The sequence below is a fragment of the Ictalurus furcatus genome, chromosome 17, assembly GCF_023375685.1.
Source record: "Ictalurus furcatus strain D&B chromosome 17, Billie_1.0, whole genome shotgun sequence".
In the NCBI taxonomy this organism is placed as follows: Eukaryota; Metazoa; Chordata; class Actinopteri; order Siluriformes; family Ictaluridae; genus Ictalurus; species Ictalurus furcatus.
Window position 1 is genome coordinate 6,377,393 of NC_071271.1, and position 13,520 is coordinate 6,390,912.

The 13,520-nt window shown below is 40.2% G+C and overlaps 1 protein-coding gene across 3 annotated transcripts in view; it reads right to left on the reverse strand.

Moving 5' to 3' along the window:
• Positions 1-12,398, reverse strand: part of LOC128621474 (bridge-like lipid transfer protein family member 2) — a 31,498-nt gene extending 19,100 nt beyond the window's left edge. The window contains exons 1-15 of one of the 3 annotated variants that reach the window (XM_053647269.1): positions 11,744-12,398; positions 11,008-11,133; positions 8,506-8,632; positions 8,105-8,154; positions 6,331-6,472; positions 6,125-6,243; positions 5,793-5,853; positions 5,443-5,635; positions 4,049-4,172; positions 3,834-3,958; positions 3,678-3,745; positions 3,420-3,556; positions 3,040-3,158; positions 897-1,063; positions 56-326 (exon numbers count right to left, since the gene is read on the reverse strand). In XM_053647269.1, coding sequence (XP_053503244.1) covers positions 56-326; positions 897-1,063; positions 3,040-3,158; positions 3,420-3,556; positions 3,678-3,745; positions 3,834-3,958; positions 4,049-4,172; positions 5,443-5,635; positions 5,793-5,853; positions 6,125-6,243; positions 6,331-6,472; positions 8,105-8,154; positions 8,506-8,632; positions 11,008-11,066 — 1,762 coding nt within the window. In that variant the 5' untranslated portion in view covers positions 11,067-11,133; positions 11,744-12,398. Of the gene's footprint in view, positions 1-55; positions 327-896; positions 1,064-3,039; positions 3,159-3,419; positions 3,557-3,677; positions 3,746-3,833; positions 3,959-4,048; positions 4,173-5,442; positions 5,636-5,792; positions 5,854-6,124; positions 6,244-6,330; positions 6,473-8,104; positions 8,155-8,505; positions 8,633-11,007; positions 11,404-11,743 lie in introns of those variants that run through there. The other 2 variants (XM_053647270.1, XM_053647271.1) reach the window with 2 other exon arrangements.
• Positions 12,399-13,520: the final 1,122 nt, after the last annotated feature.

The following is a 13,520-nucleotide window of genomic DNA, read 5'->3' on the forward strand; positions in this document are numbered from 1 at the left end:
AAATATACACATATACATGCAGTTGTAAAACACGAAGCTTTCCAGCTATACTCACCTGCTACATTCGAGAGCGTGAACATGTTGACATCCTGCAGGTTGAGCTGAAGATTCAAAACTAGAGGTAAGCGAGATGCTGACTCGCGTGTAGCGGAAGGTGCTGGAGCGAGTGAGTTCGGAGCTCGGCCCGGTTTAAGGACGGAGAGCAGACGAGAAAGGCACAGAGCACAGGTCTCCGAGAGCTCCACCTGCAGGCCCTGCAAACCGGACTCCACGCAGACACTGGCTGAGGAACCGGGGTCCGCACTCTGGGAATTACTGTAGCTGCCCTGCCGATTCAGACACACCATACACACAAATAATAACTACAGTGTGTGCTCAAGGAAAAAAACAAACAAGTGTGCCAGACATTTTAGATTACTTTAAACATAAAAGACCTTCCATTTAAAAAGACTGGAGATGCAAGACGTAGAATTCTATGCTGACGGGATGCTAAAGTCTAGTCCCTGTTATTACTCAATACCCCTAAAAATGTTCCTTGACCATGTCTGGACAAATTCCAAAATCTAATCAGTTTTATCTGCTAGACACGACGAGTATTTCATATCGACCCTACAAACAGTCACCAACTCGTTCTTGAGCCATTGTGCTAACGAGAACATCACATGCACAAACAACCGGAAAACACGTTTAAAAAAATACGACATATCCTAACTGCTTTCTGGAAAATAAGTCCCTCGCATACTGTCTTATTGAGGGACCACCAAGTTCATTTAAGGACTGCTAACATATCCCGTCCCTAAAAATATATAACGTGTGTTAATGAAAATATTTTATACTGTAGCTCACAATGTAATAGACGCTAACTTAAAGAACTCGTGTGAGAGCGTTTGTTTGACCTGCAGTGTGAAGGAGTCCATGATGAGTGCCTCGCCCCACACGTGTTTGCCTGGTGGATGAGGAGCTTGCTGGATGTGAGAGCCTTGGCCCACCCTCCACCAGAAATGATCCAGGGACATTTTCAGGCGTTCGTCTTGTTTAGCGGACTCCGCAGAGTGCTGCAGTTCTGTGTGGAAACAGGAACATTCACTATCCGAAAATGAAACGGTGCTGATGTTTGGTAGTGCCGTTTTTTTGGGGTTTTTTTTAACCATATGAAATTTAAAACAAGTACAAAAATATTCAAGTGGCATTATACCCAGGTACTACCCTTTTTAAAGAATACAAAGAGAAATATACTGCACAGCATTCCCTCAGATATGTTTGGTTAATAGAGTGGTGCCGGGACGACGTCATTTTGTACCTGAACCCGGAAGTGAGCATCACACCGGCTCCCTCGACACAAACCCAATAGGATTTTCCCACAGGCTTTTGGATTATTGCAAATAAATAAATAAATAAATAAATAAAAGCTCTGTGATTGACAAAAGTTTACAACACTAACACGTTTTGTCCATCAAGATCATTTTCACAAACGAACACAACGTTTATGAAGTTTGAAGCCTAAATCAGCAGAACTAAAAAGCTAATCGTACTCTATAAACGAACTACACCACGGTCGCTCGACTTCAACGTCACCGTCAACAGGCTTCCCGAAACTCTTCAACAACAAACTTGACTTAAAGACCTTTTCTGTAATACGTCCTTTTGTTGGAAATTGTGCACAGCATACCTGAACCAGTTTATCTGCAAAGATTTTTTTTCCTGTTCTGTGTGATGACGTTTAATGTCCCCGATAACGTCTGTAGACCCATTTAGCAACCTGTTAGCAACCGCCTTTCCTTTTTCAATGCACGTAAAAGCTTTTAAAAAAAAGTCACGGGTGGGGTATTACTGGTGTATTTTCTGACACTCGGGTCATGTGAGCACACCACAAAACGAAATAACTCCAACTCAAAAAAATAAGACGGCAAGAAAGCAGTTTATAATTGAGGCATAATTGAAATATTTAGCATTTCTGAGCAAAAAGGGGTTTTAAACATACTTAATTAGTCATTTATTTGTCAATATTAAAACAAAAACCAATCAATGAATGCATCTGTATTTGTATTTTGTTGTCCACTTTTGAAACCAATTACGAATGAACGCAACATGCACAGACCCACCGCTCTATATGTATTATGTTATCTTCATGGGTTTATTTGAATTGTTCTGGGTTTGTTTTGTTTTCAAAGGCGAGAAGTAAAATCAGATATACGATGAACTACTCAACTGGAGTAGTTCTCACTTAATGACCATGTTTACATAGACAGCAGTAATCTAATTATCGATCTTATTCTGAATAAGACAATATTGTGATTAAGGTGTTTACATGAGTCACTTTTAGAATATTCCTTTCATGTTCAGGTTTTACATGTTATAGAACATGGATCGATTAACACCACACGTCATTACGTCACCGCACCACGCCGTCCGACGTCCCTCCAGAATTCACGTATCGACATAGAGTTCGTCTTCGTTATGGTACCGTATACAGTTTTGTGTGTTTTTATTTTTAATTTTTACGAAAGCTTCAAGTGCAGTTAATTATTTGTCACGCTGTACGTGCTAATAGACGACTGCTTGAAGCCGTGGGCTGCGTCCCAAACCACGTACTTACCTACTATACAGTAGCTGAAATACATGTATATCTCCTACTATATAGTAGGTAAGTACGCGGTTTTGGACGCAGCCGTGCTCTCTTGTTTGCCGTTGAGCACTACCGTGTGTGTACGTGTCCTGTCGCAAAATGCGGTGAAATTTCTCACACGACGTTAATAATGTGATTAAGGTGTGTACATGTCTGTAATGCACATCGATAATGCGACCAAAACAGGAATACTCCACACGTCTTAATTCAATTTACTTCAAGTATGACTTGACTTTAGTCTGATTAAGGTCATCAATAATCGCTGTTTACATGCTAGTTTCTTAATCAGAGTATCGTCTTAATCGGGTTAATATCGGAATATCGTTGTCCATGTAAACGTACAGATTGTAAACTTAAGCAGCATCGCGAAGGCAACTGAACACATCCGGAGGATCTGTATTTGCTGTGCCTACCTGTACTGACAGAAATGAAACCCAGAGCAAAGGGTGGCGTGTCTCCCAGCTGAATAGACACATTCACATTTGACACAGCAGAGCTGAATTTCACAGGGACATCCAGGAGCGGGAAGCGCCTGCAGGACAAATACAAGGCATAACTTCGACAACGCCTTGATATCAGAGCTTAGTGACATCTATGATGCAGATACTGGGGTACACTCCTAGCTAATGCAACTATCATGATAAAATAAAATGCGTTATTCATTCTGTTCATTTGGACAGACCAACGGCTACCAAATTATGTACAACTGGTGCATCAATTATGCTTTGGATTTTTTTTCCCATGCTTGTAAATACTAACGCACCGTAAACACCGTAACTAATCATCTTCCTACCTTTTCCTGTGAGTGACCTTCCTATGAATGAGCTGTTCCCACGAGAACAAGTCCAGCCAGTGAGAGAACTCCTGCTGGCGGTAGTGGATGATGCACGTGCTGACCGTCACAGAGCCACAGATATCCGCCGAGGTCACCTTCAAAGCAAACATAAAACCTTTTTTTTTTTCCTTTATAAAACGAAACTAAATATTTGTCGGATGGAAAGTGTAGATCTGATGAGAAGATAATCACGAGCCTGACTGCAGAGCATCTCACCTGCAGCACGGTTTTTAGTGAGGTGAGACATATAATCCGTTGCCGGCTTTGTGAGAGAAGAAGGCCGTCTACAGAGGGAAAAAAGAGAGACACATAAGAAAAGGTAGCACCTCAAAATGTTAAAGAGATAGCTGTGTGTGTGTCGTCCCTGCTCACCCTCCAGCAGGAGCTCTAAGCAGCTGTGGGGGAATCTGAGTTCAGGAACAAACCCTTTCAGGGGAAGCTGCTCCTCATCACAGTCGTATTCGAGCTTTAAAGACTTCAGCGTCCAGTTCAGGTGCCTTAAAACAAACAAAACAAAGAGGGGTCACAGAAAGGAAACAAATACAACAAATCTGCAAAAGATAGGAAAAAAAACCCTGTCCACTCACCGCTTCTGGCTGTGCATAGAGAGGGTAATGTTCGTGTTCTCAAACTCCACATTGACCTTCTGGGGAATCATCTGGTGAATCTTCTCTACTGCTTCCATCTGGATATACTCATCTTCTGCATGTTCTGAGAGCATAAAAAAACAAATAAATAAAAGGGATTTTATTCGGCCAGAAAACATTAACCTAGTCCTTTCGGGTAAAGACCTGTAGGGCGAATATGAGCAGTTTATAAATTTAACCCTTTGTGCGTCAATTAAAAAAAAAGCTACACACAGGTCCAAAGAGGACAAAAATGTCCTCGTCTGCAAACTGTCATAGAAATATTACATATTCTTATTTTTTCCCCCACTTTCACTGACTTTGATTTTTTTTTTACCAGCATCAGTTCTGATCATAATTACCAAACATTCATTCATTTTCAGAATTTTAACCCTTTAAACCCCGGTTTCTTTACATAAAAATCTTCACAGCTCAGGAACCTTCTTGGACTCGTATACATGGGGTGGGATTTGTGATTTCCAGTACACCATCATTTCTTTCTTTCAAACTGTTCACAAACACAAAATTTCTCTGATATCCATACACACACCCACACAAATATAGCTGCATCATTTATTCAGTTGGTCTGCAGCGCTCTATAATACAGCAGAAAAAAGGAAACGCATGTATATGACCCCAGAGACTAAACCTGAGAAAATACTACACATTTCAGAACATTTTAATAGGTTTCCAAATCTTGTCATCAAAATAAAAGCCTATAGACACAGAATGCATGATTTTATACTTATACGTCACGGGGATTAAATATCGCAGATTGAATGGCTTTCAGCGGGGACATTTTTGTCCTTAAAGTCCTGAGTGTAACTATTTTGTGTACCTAGTTTAAAATAGATTTATAAAAGCAAATGAGGGTGAAATATTACAATTCCAATAAAAACAAACACCTTTTGCAAAATTTATGCTGTTTGCATTAACACAGACAAAATGATTTAAAAAAATATTTTAAATGAGAAAGACAAAACGTCCATAAGGACGCACAAGGGTTAACGAGCGCAGCTGTGTGCAGAGTATAAAAGCAAATAAGCAAACACGGACTATACAGTTTGGCTTTGTTTTTCCTCCTTTGGGCCTGCGACCTCCGCACTCTTCAGAGGACAAATCAAAAGACTTCAGTAGGATAAAAATCAACATAAAACCAGCATTTATTGTCACTTCAATGTCAGAACAAGATCTGCCGAACACCAACTTAAGAAAAATGACAATGTCAGTGTTCATGAATTTTTTTTTTTAGTAAGATTCATGTTTGTTTGGAGATTTTCACGTCGTCCGCGTCTGTGTAAATTTAAGTGAAGCTGAACAGCCCAGCGTAAGTCCACATCCTTGTGTAGCCTCACCTGGTGAAGAAGACATGTCGGTCTCTGGAGCGTGGGTTCCTTTCAGAAGAAGCAGCCGAGAGCGGAAGAGTCCCTCGTGCAGCTCTGCCAGCAGGCTCCTCACACCGAGTGCCAGCTTGCCTGGGCGCAAGTCAGGCAGGCTCACGTCACCACTCACAGCCAGGCCCAGAGAAACCTCCGCCAGACACGTGTCCTACAGACAGGGGACAGACCCGATGACGGAGGACATTCATTTAACGCACGCACTGTTAGCGCTGCCATTTATGAAAGAAATTAACTAGACACAAAGGGTCACGTTTACTGTATAAGAATAAGCCTATATCTATGTATAAGAACATATGAGCACATACCAGCCTGCTGCTTTTTAAAACTTTACTGCTGATCTGTCCCACAGTAAAGTCCCAGGCCAACCTAAAAATACAGCACGACCACTCAGCTTAGCACAAGTCTTTAGTGATTTTCAAAACAAAATTCAGATTGGACATTAAAAGGAATACTCCCCCATTTTTTTTTTTCCCAATCTAAATCTCCATGTACCTCAGTGTCAGAGATGACCCGAGTAAGAAACACTGAGAGGGATCGCTTCCTCTTCAGGGTGATAATGGATTGCGGGATTACATGGGATCGACGTAAAACACTGGAGTATTCCCATACGTAACGTGACGCAAGACTGGTTTTGTACCTCTTGCATTGGTGATCGAGCAGTAGAGTGATAGCAGTGCTCGTCATGTGCCACAGGGACTCTGGCAGCAGCAGGTTCAGCACGATCACATTCAAGGAGTCGACGTGGAGTGACAGCAGCTGTCGAGGAGAAAGAGGAGAAAAGACGTAATGGCGACAGATCACACGGAAACTCGGACAGACGCTCGCGTGTGTTCAGAAGCCCACCTGGGACAGAAAGCGCAGCGTCGAAGGACTGAGTGGTGACTTGCTGGGATTTCCATCGTGATTCTGGGTCACATGTGGCCTGAGAGGCTCCTGCAGGTCAATCCGTACCCGAGTCTCGCCCACACACAGTGCCAAGTATCTCCTGGAGGACAAAGCAACCACACATGAGTATTAATAGGTCGACCGATATGGATTCTTCAGTGGCCAATGATGATGCCGATATTTACAGGGTAGGGAGGCTGATGGCCGATAAGTTAGCAATTTTCCCCCAGATACCATAAAACAAAATAAAAACAAATGAACATACCATACACCTGCTGTAATAAACATCAATTTCTGCTGCACTAAACACCTAAATATGTTGTTGTTTTTGTGTGAGGGAATTAATCGGCGCAAATTGAATGATTACAGTCAACCATTCAGCACGTGAGCACATCAATAAGCTCATTACATTAGACTGAATGCAGTTCGATTCAGTTTTACACAGACTAAATCTTTTCTCTACATAACAAACACAAGTGTCTCATGAGATGACATAAAGAATAAAACACTCGGGGGTGTGCTCTCGCAGGAAAATAATCAATGATGGTGTGAAGGTGTGATGAGATACTGACTACGTTTACACGGACAGCAGTAATCTAATTACTGACCTTATTCGGAATAAGACAATATTGTGATTAAGGTGTTTAAAATATTCCTTTCATGTTCCTGTGTTACATGTTATAGAACATAGATTGATTAACGTCACACGTCATTACGTCACCTTGCCACGCCGTCCGACGTCCCTCCAGAATTTCACGGATCGACAAACAGTTCGTCTTCGTTATGGTACCGTATACAGTTTTGGTGTTTTTATTTTTAATTTTTATAAACGCTTCAAGTGCAGTTAATTATTTGTCATGCTATACGTGCAAATAGACAACTGCTTGAAGCCATGGGCTGCGTCTCAAACCGCAAAAACATGCATTTCCCCTACTATACAGTAGGTAAATACTCGGTTTTGGACGCAGCCGTGCTCTCTTGTTTGCCGTCAAGTGGTTGAGCACTACCGTGTGTGATCGTGTCCTGTCACAAAATACGGTGAAAACTCTCACACGACGTTAATAGTGTGATTAAGGTGTTTACATAATTCGCCTAAAACAGGAATACTCCACACGTCTTAATTCGATTAGTGTTTATTTCGAGTATGACTTTAATCGGATTAAGGTAATTAAAAATTGCTGTTTACATGCTAGTTTCTTAATCAGTGTATCGTCTTAATCGGGTTAATATCGGATTATTGTTGTCCGTGTAAACGTATTGACCGTTACCTTTCTGAAGTTGCTTGTTTTCCTACAACTCCACATCCCAAAGTGTTTAATTCCTCAGAAACATGTCAGTCATTTTTTTCCGATTCATTACAAAACACATTATACTTTTTTTAAAATCCATTTATAGTTGCGTTTTTGTTTGCAGAACTTCTGCAAAACAAGGTAGCTCCTGTAATTATAGCTCCTGCTGTATTGAGAAACAGAAAGTGTGCTCACATGGCTGGCAAAAAAAAAACTTAGTGACTGTTTTTAATTACTAGCATCAGACTCAGCTGAGAGACTCGGTTGTTGCTATAGAAACGATAACCTATTAGAACCTGTGCTTTGCATTCATGGCTGCTGAATCAATACTTTCTGACCAATCAGCACTGTTGAGTTCTCAAATCCATGTTATTTCAGTGCTTTTAGTAGTTTAAAATCGATAACAATACAGCTCATGCACGTTGCTTGATTTTAATACTTACGGCAAGTCCTGGTTGAATAATTTGCTTGAAATCCATATTCTGTCTATTTCCTACAAGACAAACAGACATAAGTTAACAGACTAACCAGATCTGAACTGAGTGACTGTGATTTGCTTATACGAGCCGAACTAATTTGAGATTTTTTTTTTAAGCGGCTTTCTCTAGAACCTTCCATCAGTTGCTACAACAGCTATAATAAACTATTATTAATTTTACTATTAATAAACTATAAGAAATGAATTTTAATCCCTCCTTGCCCCGGTGGAGAGCCGAAAGCAGCTTCTCTTCTGAACACAAATAAATGTCAAAATGTTTAGCACCGCGAGACGATTAGAAAACGCAGGTTGGCTTCGTGTGTGCAATTGGTGAACACACCATGAAACGTCAGAAAGCTCACCCACCAGTGTATGCTGAGATAAGAACTGTACGCTGATTCCTCGGAGTGAAAGGAGGCCCAAAGACTTAATTTTCAACTCAGCTTTCAGGACACTGTGAAAGAACTTCACCGCCAGCCTGCAGAAGAGCCATCTGAAAGCAAGCGAGGAGAAAATGTCAGCGCGAGTTTTATTCTGCTGCACACTTACGCTTTAATCATACAAGGTCCTATCCGAACGCTTCGTGACTAAACCTGCAAATGTAACCGGTCTGAAATTTGAACAACTCGTCAGTAAGTAGGGCTGAAATGCACGCACACGTCATCAGCTTAATTCATGAAATGGAAAATGTACTCCTATATTCCTAAAAAATAAATAAATAAATAAATAAAAAGAGAGATTACATCATTAGAAAAAATAAAATTTACTGCTTTTGTCTATTTTGTTATTTAGAGTTAATATTAGTAATAAACTTTACCTTTCATACAGCTCACAGTGCTTTAACCTTTTGTAAAATGTATTGTAATTAAAGCAAATAATAAAAATACAACAAATAATAGCAGTGACAGAAAGAAAGAAATCACTATATAAAATAAAGACAAACATAAAATGTGTCCAAGGGTACAGAATAAAGTATAATAATAATCATCTTCATAATAAAGTAAAAATAAAGTGGCAACAAACGGAAGGCAAATAATTAAACCTAGTTAAATGGTAAAGTAAAACTAATTTTTTTTTGTCTTTAATCAGTGATGGGTGGAGCCTGATGAATATTTATTGCTAATGTGTTCCAGATATTTGATTTGTATGTAAACAAAACTCACATCACAAATTTTAATGTTCATAATGTAGAACGTGAAGAAGCTAGCGTATATCCCTGAGTGCTGATATACAGCACTTTTATACATACAAAGGAAACACGAAGGGGCTGCTAGAAAAGGCACAAAGGAAGAAGTGGGGAGATATATATATATATATATATACATACATACATACACACACACACACACACACACACACACATATATATATATATTAAACTGCTTATATCTTATTACATTTTATGGCATTTAGGACACGTCCTTATCCATAGCGACTTATAGAAGTGCTTTGATAGAGACTACAAAGCACTTCTATAATTCGCTATGGATAAGGACGTGTCCTAAATGCCATAAAATGTAATAAAATATAAGCAGTTTAAACTTGATAGCACATTCCAGATATAAACGTACAGTAGTCCATACAAATTGTATGACTCGAAGTCGATCAAGTCGAGGTTTACATTAGCTACTGATCTTATGTGGAAATTTACCCACACAGGAGCACGAGCAGGGTACGACCGTTTTTCCAAAATTACAGGAATTTCACGAATACCAAATTTCTTGTGTAAACGCTCACGCGAACAATTCACGAACAAATAAATCTGTTCACGTTCAGCTTGATAGATCCGTCCCTCCAGGATCACGATCGCAGAAATGAACGCAAAAATCAAGCAAACGCCGCAATATTCGGAGGACCCTGTAATTTTTCAAAATTCCCACAGATTACTGAGACGTCATAACAACGCGCATTTGGCCAAAGCTTTGAATCGAAGACGAGTACAGCTAAAAGTCAAGTGACTTTATTGTCATTTAAACCATATACAGCTGGTGCAGTACACAGTGAAACGAAACAACGTTCCTCCGGGATCATGGTGCTTCACACAACACACTAACCACATGAGACGACACAGAACTAAATAAGATCTACACGTTTTTACATAAAGTGCACGTACAAACGTGTCCAAGCAACACAAGACAGTACTGTACCTACTAAAACACAACACATGCACAGTAAGTGACAGTGTAGCACCGACATGTGTACCCATTTTACATGTTATAGAACATAGATCGATTAACGTCACACGTCATTATGTCCCCACGCCATGCCGTCTGACGTTTCCTCCAGAATTTCACGTATCGACATACAGTTTTAGGTGTTTCATTTTTAATTTAACGAAAACTTCAAGTGCAGTTAATTTTTTGTTAAGTTGTACATGCTAATGGACAACTGACTGAAGCCGTGGGCTGCGTCCCAAACCGCGTACTTACCATCTATATAGTAACTGAGATACGTGTATTTCACCTACTATATAGTAGGTAAGTACGCGGTTTGGGACACAGTCGTGCTCTCTTGTTTGCCGTCAGACGGTTGAGCACTGCCGTGTGTGTACGTGTCCTGTCACAAAATGCGGTGAAACTCTCACACGATGTTAATAGTGTGATTAAGGTGTGTACATGTCTGTAATACACGTCAATAATGCGACTAAAACAGGAATACTCCACATGTCTTAATTCGCTTTGTGTTTACTTCCAGTATGACTTTAATCAGATTAAGATCATCAATAATCGCTGTTCACATGCTAGTTTCTTAATCGGAGTATCGGCTTAATATCGGATTACTGTTGTCTACGTAAACGTACTGAGTGTGTGTTTGTGTGTGTATGTACAAGTCAGGTAGCACTTGTGGTGTATTAAACAAGGTGATCACCTGCAAATCAAGACTGCCACAGACAGAAAGAGCAGAAGGGCGATGAGCAGAGCGGCCATGGTTCTCAGCACTGGCTCTCTGGGGCATCATCCAGTAAAACACAGCAGATCTCTCAGACCAAAACACCTGTTAAAAACAAACAATTCATTCATCATCAGATCCCAACCTGCAATCACAGAAACGCCCAGGACTTCCCTAACCTTCCTAAACAGATTATTAATACTCTCAATAGTCACTCTTAGTGACTAAATTACATTTAAAAAAAAGACCTTCCATCAAGCTCTTACTGCTGACCTCCATATGCTACCTGAAGTGTACAGTGTAGCTGCAGAGCTACAGGTATCCCCGACCGAGTCAAATTCGCTAGAGACCGTTAACTGCGAAAGACGAACTCTTACTTTTATCAGGACAAAACTAAACCTATTATCTGCATTCTGACTTCTAACGAGTAATAATTTGCAAGTATAACAGGCAGACACTGAGTCTTGCGAGACTATTTCCCGAGCTAAACTAAGCTAAGCTAAGCTAAGCTAAACTACGCTAGCTGTTTGTTTTGGGTCACTCGAGCCGACTACAGAGTTTTGACAGCTTTGTGCTAGTTAGCTGCGCTAGCTCGAGGATGAAACATCATTTCAGTGCGTTGAGGTTTAGTACTACGGCACATGAAGATGCTCGTAATTGTGCCTGAAGAAGAAATGAAGAGAATTGTGAGCTTTCTTGGTTGAGTAAGACGTACATTATAGCTGAGAGCGGCGTCTGAAAGCGCATAGCGTTAATCCGGACAGTTCCGTGAAGGCGGAGACAGTTAGGGTCAAGAGTTTAGCTTTAACTCAAAGTATGACTGACTAAACATAGCTTCAAAACAACAGTCCTGTGAGTCCTACAAAGGAAAACGTGTAATGTCTTAAATATTAAAACACTTGGAAGTAGTAGTAGTGTATATACAAAATCACTTCACGTTGGATGTTCGATATTCGTGGACATTAAGGGACCGTCTCTAAAGTTACATACGACATTGTTAAACGCGTTTCTAACTTCAATAGCATTTTATGGGCATGACTTACAGTCATATAACCAAGTGTAAAGTGTTCATCTAGGTGTCAGGTATGATGCACACCTTTTAGATTTTTTATATTTATTAAAATAAACTATTAAATCACATTTAAATTAGATATGTATTTCACTACAGAATGGGCCCATACACAAAATATACCATGATTTAAAGCTCAATAGCATTTGAAGGGAATGATGTACAGTCACACATCCAACTGTAAAGTGTTCATGTAGGTGTCAGGTATGACAGTTGTTTTCAAAGTGGGGGCCGCCAGGGGGCGCCAGGGGGGCCTCAACAATTTGGTGTGAAAAATAAATTCTCACTCTCAGACAACACACACACACAATCAATTCCTAATGTAATGTAATGTAAAGATGTAAGATATCCATCCATCCATCCATCTTCAACCGCTTACTCCTTTTCAGGGTCACGGGGGAACCTGGAGCCTATCCCAGGGAGCATCGGGCACAAGGCAGGGTACACCCTGGACAGGGTGCCAGTCCATCGTAGGGCACACAATCACACACACATTCATACACCCATTCAAGATGTAAGATATAATTAATAATAAATTAAAAAAGGGGGATATATTCAGAAGTCTGTATTTTTAATGTGTTTTAAAGACATCTTGCAAAAGGGGGGCCTCGGTCAAATGTTAATGCTATTTGGGGGGCCTTGCCCTGGAAAAGTTTGGGAACCACTGAGGTATGAGACACACCTTTTAGATTGTTGATATTTAACCCTCTAACAATGCACGAATCAAAAAAAACCTTCACGAAGCATAAAGGGGGTTAAAATTACCCGTACTGGATTGAATGGTTTTCTTCAAAAAATAGATGTCCTATTAATGAAATAATTAAAAGAAACGATGATCCACGAATGTTTTAATATTTCAAACATTTTTATTTGTTTTCTTTTAATTTATTTATGTACATGTTTAGTTTGTGGATGGGAGCCAAAGGAATTCAAAATTATTTACCTAGGCAGCACTTCCTGTCAACCGTTTGAGTCCTTTTGAACTGCTTGTCTGACACAGAAAGGCATGCCACATGAAACCACCTCTTGCAGCAGTGACATTCAATCTGAAAAATGATCATAGTAATCTTATCAAATTGCTCAGTAATCAATTAGTTTCTCTCTCACTCTCTCACCCTCACCTCTCAGTCTCTCTCTTTCATTCACTCATTCTCTTACACACACAACACACACTTGTAAACAAAATGGTGTGCCCATAAAAATGTTATAACCATTGCTACATTATCCACCCAAAATGTTTTTGCACGACCACCCGGGGATTTTGAGGCAGCACATAATGAGCAGTAAACCCAGGAGGTGCGAGGCAAACGTGCTAACCACTAAGCCACCGTGCCCCCTAGGATTATGTTCCATCTAAGCAAACCTGTTTCAGCATGGCAATGCCCCTGTGCACAAAACGAGCTCCATGAAGACATAGTGCGTC